This window comes from Mastacembelus armatus, chromosome 22 (genome assembly GCF_900324485.2).
Source record: "Mastacembelus armatus chromosome 22, fMasArm1.2, whole genome shotgun sequence".
NCBI lineage: Eukaryota > Metazoa > Chordata > Actinopteri > Synbranchiformes > Mastacembelidae > Mastacembelus > Mastacembelus armatus.
In genome coordinates, this window is record NC_046654.1 from 18,691,030 (window position 1) to 18,702,817 (window position 11,788).

Genomic DNA, 11,788 nt, shown 5'->3' on the forward strand with positions numbered 1-11,788 from the left:
AGCAGAAATGGAATACTGTGTTTATAAATATGTTGTCATAAGTGGCATTTTCTTAATCTTAGAATGAGCCTTTTAAATCAACATGGAGAGCAGGTCTCCTTTCACAGAGGCAGCAATGTTGCACTGCCATGTTTCTACAATAGCCCAGAAAGCCCAAACTAAACATTGGCTGTAAAGAAGCATGTTTTGTTATAAAGGTGACAGCCATTGTACACACCATTTTACCTGGAAACAGAGAGTGGTGTATAAGGGGGGATTGCTCACCTAACAAGGTGTATGACAGGTCAAGCAAAGCGTTGAGGGATACTCAGCAGGGACTGACACGGTATGCAGGAATCTGTAGGCTATTACTTTGGTCATCTTTTCAAGCAGGAGGTAGCAGGAGCTAACATCGCTTGAACAACCTATATTCATTTCAAAACAAATAGACTGTAGTTATTTACATGGTCATTTCAAAACTACTGATCCACCACTATCCAGCAAAAAACATCAACAAGTAGCTGTGATGGCCACTAAAATCTACAATCCTGGGAGCTTACTTTCAAATGTGAACAGTTTGCCATCAACGGTTTCTGTGGTACTAAGTGCTAAGAGGTTCACCATGTCAAACTCAAAGGTTATAATACAAAAGGGCTGAGTTTTCATTCTCCCCATTCACCTCAGTTGCTGTAGGTTGAATCTCTTCGTTTGTGATAATACTCCACAACGGACGTCAGTCCAGATTCTGTTCTGCACAGAGAAAGTGAGAGAGTAAAGCCTTGGTTTGGGAGAGCAATATCCGCCCTCACTTGTATACAGACACACAAACACTATAATGATTTTCAGTAATACGATGCAGGGATCTCTACCCAGCACTATGACTAAGACTCTTTGAAACAAGAAACTAACAAGCTAACAACACTTGCACTCAAAGTTAGTTTGATCTGGGGAAAGGTGTGTACATTTGTGTATTGTGGAAGTGGGGGTGTTAAAGCACTCCAGGGTATATAAGTATGTACAACACTAAACTAGTGGTTTTTGACCACTGTAGACATGCATATGGCAGAGCAGTAATGCAAAATAGCAGAAATTCAAGTTATTTATCCAAACTTTAATCTGTTTAGAGGAGCCAAAAACAGAAATAAGTAGTAGATAGAAATCAGCAACAAACAGAACTGCACAAAGAAATTTCTGCCACTGTGACTAGTTCCTTCCTTTGGTGGTGGTCTGTTCAGCAATATTTCTCTGCTTGGGTTCAGCTGAAAAGCAGGTAAGAAACCAGCCAACTACTGGCCTACTAACAATTCTTTTAACCAACAAACTGTTTATTTCCAGTGATTCAAAAGGATATTCATGGATTTTGCCTTAGTATGCAAACAAGAGACTGTCTAACTTTGAATATGAATGTCAGAAGATAAACAGTAAATGTCTTGCTTTTTTATAGATTATGTGAAAGAAAAACTATAAAGTAGCATTAAGGTAGCTTGAGGTATCAGTGCAGACATTACTGCACAAGCAGATGTTGCTCTGTATCATGATTTAAGACCAATTTGGCTACATTTGATAACCTGAATACACTGCATTTTTATAGCTGCTTAAGTCATTACAACCATTAAAAAACATTTTTTATGTTTGCAGTTTATTCTTAAACTCCATTCTCCAACACTTCACACACTCAAACATGGCATTTTCCCAAAGCAGATTTGTTTTAAATTACCTTTAGACCTACATGCATGTCGCATTGATTAATAGGAGAGCAAATACACAACTGTGTGTTTAGGCCCAAGAAAACTGAAAACACAAGGTTCTTGCTTATTGTATAGAAACAGCAGGTTTTTCCTTTGTCATTTTTTTTCATACATTAGTAAATTATAAAATCAGAAACTCATATTTGTGTTCATAATCTTTTTTAGGATGTCTGAGCTGCCTGCTTTCCCTTGTACATCCTTCCTGTTGCTTTGCATTCTGGGTATGACCTTAGTGACATCTGGCTTTCCTCAGCCCCGTCTGCCTCTCAGGTGGTTGCTCACTAAATCTTGTTAAGCGCTGTTATTGGTTCAGTGGCTCCAGTGATGAAGTATTAAATGAATAGACTAAAGAAGGAATACTTCAGGGGGAAAGTCCAACATTTTGTATTCCTCCTTCTATGTTATACTTAAATAATATAGTCTAATATGGTACATTCAATATTATTTCAAATGTATCTGTCTTTGCATTTTAAAGACATCAATAAGTTTAATCTTGTCTGATTCCAGAAGTCCGAACCATTCACAGGAACCTAATCAAGACGACTGGGACGTCCTCTTCCCCTCCATCTCTCTTCGTGATTGGAGCCTTCATATGATCTCCAGAGCAACAGACAACAGCAAGGCAGGACTGATGAGGGAGGAGTGGCTCTTTCCCCCAGAAAGGGCAGAGGCAAGGTAAACATGGTAAACATGGGGGAAAATGTTTTGACATTCTTAATCTAATACTGCAATACTTACAATATCAAACTCTGTATTTTGTTTACACATCTTCTCTTGCACTTACAGCATCTACATCTGTCATGTTATTAGGCCACACTCTGGTTTCATGTCCTCTGGCAAAGAATAAGACCTTATTTAATCAATTAAAAAACAAGCTCATAATTTGTGGGAAAACATGCAGTCAGTATTTCAGAGAGGTAAGGCCCAGGGCAAATGAAATAAAGATCCAGCACCTCTAAAGCAAACTGTTTAACATGTTCCTCCTTTGTTTCATTTGTACATAGAAAGCAGTGTAGCAAAGGAACGTTTTCTTGACAACACTGTGAGGTCAAGTGACTCAGACTTCATGGATATCACTAGAACGGCCAGCCACAGCCACTTCTTTCCTAGCGAAAGACTGTGGATCTGGAGCCCCTGCCATAGTCTTTTCCTCTGGCCTCGAATGAGCCAGGCCAATCACAGCCGTTTATCTGCAATGGGACGGGCTTTACGCTACAGTCGTGCAACCAGATTTTAACAAGGCTTGCACATACTCGTTTGTACGGAGCCCCTTAAGATTCAGGTGGAAATTATTTTTTAGACGTTGTTTTGCATTCGCTCGCGACAGGGGCGGTTCTAGACCCTTTTTAATACATGTCGATTTAATTATTTTTCAAATGATCTTTGCTATTCTGCGTTTAAGGGCTTAGTAACGCTAGTGTAAGGCACACTTCACAAACCTTTTTGCAAGCGAACACAAAACAAAGTCTAAAGAAATAATTTGCCCGTGATACTTAACGGGCTCCGTACGTTTCTTGTCCACAAGTCCACAAATCCTTCTACAAATGGATGTGCTGTTTAATCCGTTCGGAAATCTGCACAGAACTGACGAGAACAGTCCGTTCTCGTGTCCTTACAAGAAAAATGACAACAGTCATTCCCGAGTGTCTCAACCGCGTGCGTCATCTTTCACTTCTGTGATTGGTTTATTCTGCGCCCATTGCCCCGCCCCCTGGAAATGGATCTCAACCGAAGAGTCAGGCTTTGTATAGAACAGAAGAAAAAGAGTTAGTCTGGGTTGCCAGGTTAGGATATCAGACCATGACAAAAAACAGTTCCAGAACATCATTTCTTGTAAAACTACTTGTCATTTTTGCATTTGTTTGCATTTGTCCTCTTACCTCATAACCCAGCATACTTAGAAGTATAAATACATGTAAGTGTAAATTCATTTTGTTTCAGAATCTAGTGAATGAGGCCATATCAGTGACATATTAGGGTTGGCCTGCAAGGTGTTTTCTGGTCAATAATATTGAGTTCTTGGTCTTTGTACCTGTAGTATGGCGAGGGCATGGCCTGCTGAATGGTCGTCTAAGGGTGGCAGGATGGTGAAGAGGAACATGGTCGTGGCAGATGATGCTGCCTTCAGAGAGAAGAGCAAACTCCTTACGTCCATGGAGAGACAGAAGTGGCTCAACTCCTACATGCAGAAACTACTCGTGGTTAATTCTTCCTGATAATTTAGTCTTTGCCGCCCTTTGACCAGAAAATGAAGCACTCACTGAACTCTACACTGGAAAAACACCTTTTAAAGTGATTCATGTCTGGGTGAGTGTTCAGTCGGTCAGCTCGTCTGATAAGAAGATAGAATAGACATCAAGTCATTAACCTTCTGTATAATTACTGCTGAAGTCTAGACCCTGAAATCTGAATTCTGTGTGTTTCTTGTACTGTAGCACTTCTACTGTTCTATCCAGATTTTGCTCTAAATTGTAATAAAGTTATTGATTTCCCAAAAGATGGCTGAATAAACACTTCAGGTTGCTCCTGTTAAAAGTCAGTTGGTGTTGTTCAAATAGATAAATAAAGATGCAAAATGTGTTTTTGATGACTGCAGCTTGTTTGAAGTCACACAGCCATATTAACATCATGACAGCTGAATTTCATACTATTGTTACTCTATATTCTAATGATCTACCTGTTTTATACAATTTAGGTAAAAGCAGGATTTGAGAGTTTGCACTGAACTATTAACACACAGATGAAAGTTTTGCAACACATTTCACACATTTAAGCATAAAGTTACAAAATATTAAATTAGTAAATTAGTTGAACATTTTAATGTTCCATTCAATTCACCTACATTCCTACATACACTTAAGGCTCACTAATTAATATGTTGTATTTTGCAGTGCAGTGACTGGGCAGTCTTGTAATTACAGGCACAGGAAAAAGTCAGGCCCTTATTTCATTCATTTTTAGAAAATGTAATCAAAGATAAAAGCCTATGGGGGTATCAACACCAGTTCATCCAGCCTGCCAATCACTTCCTGCAGCTGCATCCTGTTGACCTGTCTTTGCCGGTCCCTCCTCTTCAGCAGCAGAGCCTCTGTCTGAAGAAGCAGCTGTGCTGCCTTGGAGGAGGGGAGCTCATCTGGAGCTTTGGCCCTGCCTTGATGCCCCTCTGCTGGATAGCTGCCGTGTTTGACTGGCCTTGCACTCTGCAGCCTGGCTCGGTAGACCTGGGAGAGGAAGGGCAGGGACAGGGTGGAAGCAGTGTCCAATCTATCCTGCAAGCTCTCTGCTCCTCTGTCCTCACCCTCCCCTCTACCTCTCCTATGTCCTTTCTGAAAAATAAGATGAAAGAAAATTCATATCAACCCAGACTATGGCAAAATTAAAATCTGCCTTTAATGTTCTCCAGACATCTCTGCATAACCTCAACCACGAATGAAGTCTTTTGTAAAATTGAGTGAGTGCCTTGTTTTTACAGGTCCTGTTTACCTCTCTCTCTCTCTCTCTCTCTCTCTCTCTCTCTCTCTCTCTCACTCACTCACTCACTCACTCACTCACTCACTCACTCACTCACTCACTCACTCACTCACTCACTCACTCACTCACTCACTCACACACACACACACACACACACACACACACACACACACACACACACACACACACACACACACACACACACACACACACACACACACACACACACCTAATGTTGCCAAATTAGAATTTTTAGCAAAAAAGTCTCCCCAAAATCTGATCTAAAACATTACAAAATGCTCTGTGTAGGAATACTGTTACGTCTGTATGTGCACATGCTGCACACCTGTGCTGTGGGCAGTCTTAGTAGCACGTCCTCTAGTTTCTCTAGCCCCTGGTTTCCGTGGTGACACACACTTGTTCTCAAGTGGGGTGAATGTGTAGACTCCTTGACAGGATCTGTTAGATGGCAGTCCACCACACTGTCCTAGACACACACACACACACACACACACACACACAAGCTTTGCATCACATTTCCTGGCACATATAGCGGCTGCCATTTTGGAGGACACTGAGTAGAGGATTTAGCAAATCTGTTGGCCAACAGCTATTTTAAGTGGGACAGAGAAAATATATGTGTGTGACCCAGTCCCAACAATTAAATATTTCGACAATTTTGTCATAACAAGATACTCTGCCACATCAAGAATTACGAACCATAATGTCATAAATCACTTCCGAGTTGGATTGTGCTGTTGTTTCCCTGTGTTTTTGTTAACTTACCATCCAGGTCCAAAAGATTTTCTCCACCTGTTTCCAATTCAGATATGCATCTAGGAGGTCGCAGAGCTGCCACATGCAAATGCTGTCCTGCAACATGTAGACACACATACATACTTTACAATGGAATACTGAAGAACACAGTACGTAGAAAAAGTACTCTTTGTTCTCCAACAACAAGCCAGAATTGCAACAGTAAAATAACAGAGCATCTTAACTTTTACACAAACAATCATGAATACAATTTATTAGTATTCATGATTATGTAAGGATAAATGAGCAATTCTCACTAACTAAACTGCTTAACATTACTTTTTAATCGCATTTCACCACTACTATGTACAGCTTGTGTTTTGACACAGAACCACTGTATCTGGGAATTTAAAAAAATCAAATGTACAGGCAAAATAAATAAATAAAATCTTATTTTCTTGACAATTTCCAAAACCAGAATGGTAGCTAAAATGCTACACAACAAAAATTCACTACATAACTATGCATAGCATATTAAAACAACACACGGACTTACATCCTTCAGCACTGCAGGGCTTTCATCAGATGAGGAAGGGAAGGCAGTGGTGGAGACGCTGGCAGAAAAAACCTAAGAATAGGTTGGTTTCTTAAATATCTCAATTTATTCAACAGGTAGTTCAGTTAACCTTTTAAACCCCATCCTGTTTTTGATTGGTTTTCATTCCTTTTATTAAGAGGCTCATGGCAAATCAGCATTTATAATTGGAATAATTTCTAATTGCTCCAAAACCTGTAACTTTTTTTGAACTTGTTTTCCTTGGCAAAAACAGAATAGCAGCTTGTGGTTATAGCAAATAGGTTATTTCCTCACAGCATGAAGCAAACAAGTTCGCTCTTCTAACATGGACATCAGAGTCCGCCCCTGGTGTCTCAAGCAGCCAATAAGCCAATGAAGTCTTCGCAGTGAGGCCAAGTCGAACTGGGGCTTATGAGAAACCTGAGTGTTCACCTAATACACAGAGACAGAAATTAGGGATTTAAAAGTCTGAATAAACAGAACTGGGCTTACTGGTATACTTACAGTTATGGACATGAGTAGGGTTTTGTCTAGTTGCTGTACTCGCTGTGTCAACAGTTTCTCTAGTGTTTCAGTAGCAAGCAGCCAGCCCAGTGCCAAGAGGAGATCTTTGCTGGAGAAACTCCTTCCATCCTTTCCGTCTCCTCCTTCTTTTCCATACATCCAGTCAGCATAGTAACCAGTCTGCCAGAGGCCTGCTGCCACCAGCTTCCTATGATCTGACACCAGAAACATATCCTGTAAGTCCATGTAATAGCTTTCCTTCTTCCAAGTTATTTTAGTCAGTTTGGTCCATTAGGTGTCAGGAGCAGCACAGGATTAAATTTCCTATGTTTGGTGCCACAAAATGCAAATGGTGAAGCTTAGCCTAAATCAAAGGTAAATGCTCGTACAGGAGGCTAGCCATCTTTTTATAACGACAGAGAGCTTTTGCTGTTTGTGTCACTGAAAATGTGATGGCTGTGGACCACCCTTATTCAAACCAAAATAACTTCATTTGAACCCCTTTACTGCAGAGAATAAACAGCCTAGCACTTATCTACAAAATAACCAAACTTTACAGACCTCTCAGCTGTGCACTGGCTTCAGGGTAAATAATGCCGGCTCTTTCAAGGATGTCAGCGAGAAGCTGCCAAAACTGATTTTCCTGGGAAAACAGTGGAAAGCATATCCATAAAATGACTCGTCTAAAACTCATGCAGTTTTTTACTTCCTTTAAAAAAAACTTTCTAAAGATATCTCCCCCAGCCGGTCCTGCTGACAGGGGAAACATACGGTGAACGTACCACCTCGAGTCCAGCACCGAATTTTGCCCGTCTGAAGGCTTCTGGTACGGGGACAGCGCCCAAACCGGTAACCGCTAGTAGTCTGCATAGAGTTCCTACTACCTGCTTCACTTCCACAGTCACAGACGCTTTACTCCGCTGCATTACAACAACTGCACACGACATACATGTAGGCTACATTCCCGTCCACTCAGCTGCCTTGTCTTTGTCCGGTAGGGGGAACTTTCACTTTTATAAAGACACACTCCTTCACATTTCCACCAATTTCATGTTGACTTGTTGCTATTTCGCGGTATACAACCACTTCCGGGTACTAAGCCGTTGCCAAGGAAGAAGTAACGAATGCTGTTGTTACCAATGTTATAAATGTCATTCTGTGAAATAAAGTATGATAAACTCTAAGGATTACAGAAATCAGACAAAACTAACTATAAGCCCAACTGCATATTGTGTTAATCGAATGAGAAGATACCCTTACACTATTAGACCAAAAGTATTTATTTAAAATATCAAAATATTTTAAAAATCATAAACATCTGACGATTGAATGTACAAACATGCCTAAAATAATTTAAAACATAACTCATTTCAGACAGACATTTGGTAATTCATGAAGATATGCTACATGCAATAACCCTGGTCTCACATCTTTAAGTGCAGGAATGATATTCCAGTGAATTAAAGTGTGCTGTTAAAGAGTACCATGGAAAGACGCTAATTAATGTATTTTTCATTTGTGGTTGAAACTTTATCATCAGTTTCTACAATCAGCTGTTCCAGTTTTTATTCCAGTGTAATGTAAATGTACATTTACACTTGTGTGTTTATGTCCCACAAATGGCGCTGGTCCATCAGTTCCCACCATTAATTGTAAGGTAACAAGAGCCATTAGTATTACCTTCAATATCCTTCATAGTTTGACAGTAAAGAGCATTAGGAATGTGCTTATAATGTACTTCCAATTAAAAGGTCTCATCAAAACCTCTGTCTCATCGCTAATCGATAAAGCTGGAAATGTCAATTTGAGATTTTTTTTCAGCTCTAAAACATAGACATTTTGTGTTTCTGTTGGTTACTTTGTGCTTGCCGATCTACAACAAAGTTGACAGTGTTGTAAAAATTATTTTATATAAAGAAAAGCACCATAAAAACATATAAAACATTAAAAAGGGAGGACTGTTCAGGAGAGAGATTGTAGTTTTGTAGATAGTTGTGTTTCTCAGCTCTCTCTGTCTCCTTCATCCTCTTCTTGTTTGATGACTGGGATTCCTCAAAAAAAAAAACAGAAAAGGAGATCATCAACCATATCTTTAAAAGAAACACTTATTGCTTTTATCTGCCTTGTAACTCGTAATGCAAAAATTAATCACTGTTCTTAATTTTGTTTTACATATCTCTAACATTTCTTATAATGTTTACATATCAGTAATTTCCTAAAGATTTTTTTGGAAGGGTATCTGTAGTCCCACATATTGCTGCTGAAACACTCTTACCATCTAGTTTCTTCAGATTAGGAAGTCTTTTAGAGGCTTCATCCATCCAGGTTCCCTCAGCTGAATGCTTCTCCTCCAGAGGATTTCCAACAAATACCAGGTCTACAAGGCATGGTGTGTCAGCGAGCCTCACAAACTCTCCTACACAACACAGAAAAGTCATCATGGATTTCAACACCAGCAAATCATCGTTGGAAGCACATGAACAGCAAATTAATTTCAAAATGTTTTGTCTGAGTCTATATAGATAGATAGATAGCTTACCCCATTCTTTGACCAAGTTATTTGACATGTAGAGGACTTTCAGGTTTTTCATGGACTGGATTCCCTTCAGTTTTTCTATCAAATTATAGGATATCCACAATTCTTCTAATGTGTCCCCCACTGCCTCCTGCACACACACACAGACTAACAATTAATGCAAAATCATGTACACTTAAAGTATGTGTCGATAAAAGGGACCAAATAAAACATTTTGACAATCAAATCAGTCAGCTAAAGTTGTCTCATCTGTAACTTACCAGGCCTGTGAGAGCCTTTATGTTATTTCTTCCTAATGACAATATTCGTAGGTTCTCTGGAAGGACACAATACAACATCACATCACAGCACTCCATTTCCATCCGTATGTGTAAGTGTGTACTGTATCTGTATTGTTGCAGACAGTACTCACTCAGGCCATTGAGATTAGTTATTTTCTCAATGCAGTTTGTAGACAAAGACAGCTTTCTGAGGAGGATAAGTGCAGTAGCCCATCAGGTATTTCAAGGATGATGCACTACTCTGGCTTAAAACATTAGTAATTAAACACTATCACTGCCCGACCTGCAATGGAAAATTCACTTTGTGCACTCAGGAGTCTATTATCTGCAGTTTTACACTGTTTGTGGATATATATATATATATATATATATACTTCATTCTTGAAGTATTTGCTTCAGTGTTAAGTTTAAGTGTTTCTAAGTGTTCACTCAATAAATGTCTCTATTAATTTTGTCAATTATGCTGTTGGCTAAACTGTAATGTCATCCTCAAAACATAAGCACACTACAATCCATGATAGAACTAATGAAAACCCCTCAGTGTTAAAAGTGGGCTTCTGGGGCATGACACTGATAATGAATTTCTTTTTTTTCCATCTCATCTCATCTCATCATGTATTGGTTATGAAACTTTTTTTTCATTTAACAAACATGTACCTTTGAACACTAATTGGAAAAATAATAATAAATAAGCTACACTGGGATAATCTCATAGTTTAATATGCCCTCGATCTGCATACAGAAACACAGAAAATCCTCCTAAACATCATTTTACTACATTGAAAAAACAAAACAAAAAACAGATCTATATCTTCCAAGAATTTCTTATGCGACCTTGCAAGCTGTAGAACATAAGTCACATATCAAACAGCAGAACCCACTCGCAGTTGATGAGTGTGGAGAGAGAAGCATCCATCTTCTCTATAGGAGGAACCTGACCATACAGTTTTATTGCTTTGGCCTCGCTCACTTTCTCCCCTGATTTCTCCTCCTGCAGACACACCACACACTTTTAGTCACAAATTCTACATTCACGTATGAAAACAAAAAGATGTCACTTACCCATTTGGCCAGTGCTTCTTTCACAGTCGTTGCTTTGGCCTGCAGACAGTGTATTGCATGCAGTTAGGTTTAAAACTGTACTACCGACTACCGTCTTGACAAAAATAACAGAATTAGCGTTACCATTGTCATACTCTTTTTACTAAGCTAACGTTATAGACTTAGAATATACACAGCATCATAATATTCATTTTAGGGTTTGGCTAGGAGTCCTCTTCTTCCCAAAACAAGATATAGCAGTGGGAAAAAACAAAAGAGACATCCACATGCGCTTAGCACTGTCAATGTTAGCCAGCTATTTAACGCCAACGTTAGAACAAGTAGGGTTAGCTCACTGGCTAATTAAAGTTAGCCGATATAGCGCACAGCAGCAACAAAGCTACATGTAAAGTCAGCTGTGGCTCTCAAACATGACGTTCCTGCATGTTCGCATAGGCAGTTACATTCAGGATTGTATTAATTAGCTAAAATGAAAAGACAACACTAACCGACAACACAAACACTCACCATGTTGATGGTTGATGCCTGCTCTGGTTGCTATGGCACTGACAGACAGCCAATAAGCTGCGCCTGCGCAACGTCACTGACTGACTGCAGCATTGTTACCATTGTTGATAGTACAAGCGTCTGTGAAGAAGTCTTTCTTAATTATTAGTGTAAATGCTGATTCCGCATTTTGTTGTTTGTATTGTTGGGATTGCTGCGCAACAAGCAATCCCAAGATATGTTCTTCGTTTTATCTCTTTATCATCATTATTATTATTCTGCCGTTTTTCTATATACCTATCTCCTCTACACCGTTAGACGTAGACATCATTCAAGCACAAACGCGTTAAGCTCGATGAGAAAATACTCCAGGAAAATTTTCCCATTG

The 11,788-nt window shown here is 39.4% G+C and overlaps 3 protein-coding genes across 4 annotated transcripts; 1 reads left to right on the forward strand and 2 right to left on the reverse strand.

Moving 5' to 3' along the window:
- Window positions 1-1,863: 1,863 nt before the first annotated feature.
- On the forward strand, window positions 1,864-4,224 carry pth2 (parathyroid hormone 2). Its single transcript, XM_026310815.2, has 3 exons — window positions 1,864-1,997; window positions 2,235-2,402; window positions 3,766-4,224. The coding sequence occupies exons 1-3, from the start codon at window positions 1,894-1,896 to the stop codon at window positions 3,941-3,943; spliced, it is 450 nt and encodes a 149-aa protein (XP_026166600.1). The 5' UTR covers window positions 1,864-1,893; the 3' UTR covers window positions 3,944-4,224.
- A 307-nt stretch (window positions 4,225-4,531) lies between these two features.
- tedc1 (tubulin epsilon and delta complex 1) lies at window positions 4,532-8,121 on the reverse strand. Its single transcript, XM_026310801.1, has 8 exons — window positions 7,818-8,121; window positions 7,597-7,678; window positions 7,036-7,250; window positions 6,826-6,963; window positions 6,511-6,582; window positions 5,985-6,071; window positions 5,545-5,685; window positions 4,532-5,053 (listed from the first exon to the last, which is right to left on the reverse strand). Exons 1-8 carry the CDS (start codon window positions 7,980-7,982, stop codon window positions 4,712-4,714), a joined length of 1,242 nt encoding a protein of 413 aa, XP_026166586.1. The 5' UTR covers window positions 7,983-8,121; the 3' UTR covers window positions 4,532-4,711.
- Window positions 8,122-8,443: 322 nt separating this feature from the next.
- On the reverse strand, window positions 8,444-11,458 carry dnal1 (dynein, axonemal, light chain 1). Of its 2 annotated transcripts, none has more exons than XM_026304484.1 (8): window positions 11,422-11,458; window positions 10,915-10,953; window positions 10,734-10,843; window positions 9,984-10,039; window positions 9,832-9,887; window positions 9,575-9,701; window positions 9,311-9,451; window positions 8,444-9,086 (listed from the first exon to the last, which is right to left on the reverse strand). In XM_026304484.1, exons 1-8 carry the CDS (start codon window positions 11,422-11,424, stop codon window positions 9,037-9,039), a joined length of 582 nt encoding a protein of 193 aa, XP_026160269.1. In that variant the 5' UTR covers window positions 11,425-11,458; the 3' UTR covers window positions 8,444-9,036. The 2 variants fall into 2 exon arrangements, with proteins under 2 accessions (XP_026160269.1, XP_026160278.1); XM_026304493.1 differs by lacking the exon at window positions 11,422-11,458 and adding an exon at window positions 11,403-11,412.
- Between the last annotated feature and the right edge of the window lie 330 nt (window positions 11,459-11,788).

Coding starts and splice junctions, on each gene's coding strand:
- pth2 (XM_026310815.2), top strand. CDS start 1,894: ATGTCTGAGCTGCCTGCTTTCCCTTGTACATCCTTCCTGTTGCTTTGC. Junction 1,998..2,234: donor CAGCCCCGTCTGCCTCTCAG/GTGGTTGCTCAC, acceptor GTCTGATTCCAG/AAGTCCGAACCATTCACAGG. Junction 2,403..3,765: donor CCAGAAAGGGCAGAGGCAAG/GTAAACATGGTA, acceptor TTGTACCTGTAG/TATGGCGAGGGCATGGCCTG.
- tedc1 (XM_026310801.1), bottom strand. CDS start 7,982: ATGTCGTGTGCAGTTGTTGTAATGCAGCGGAGTAAAGCGTCTGTGACT. Junction 7,679..7,817: donor TCGGTGCTGGACTCGAGGTG/GTACGTTCACCG, acceptor CTGTTTTCCCAG/GAAAATCAGTTTTGGCAGCT. Junction 7,251..7,596: donor AGCCAGTGCACAGCTGAGAG/GTCTGTAAAGTT, acceptor TTCTGGTGTCAG/ATCATAGGAAGCTGGTGGCA.
- dnal1 (XM_026304484.1), bottom strand. Junction 10,040..10,733: donor TCCACACTCATCAACTGCGA/GTGGGTTCTGCT, acceptor TATCCTCCTCAG/AAAGCTGTCTTTGTCTACAA. Junction 9,087..9,310: donor TAATCTGAAGAAACTAGATG/GTAAGAGTGTTT, acceptor TTTTTTTTTGAG/GAATCCCAGTCATCAAACAA.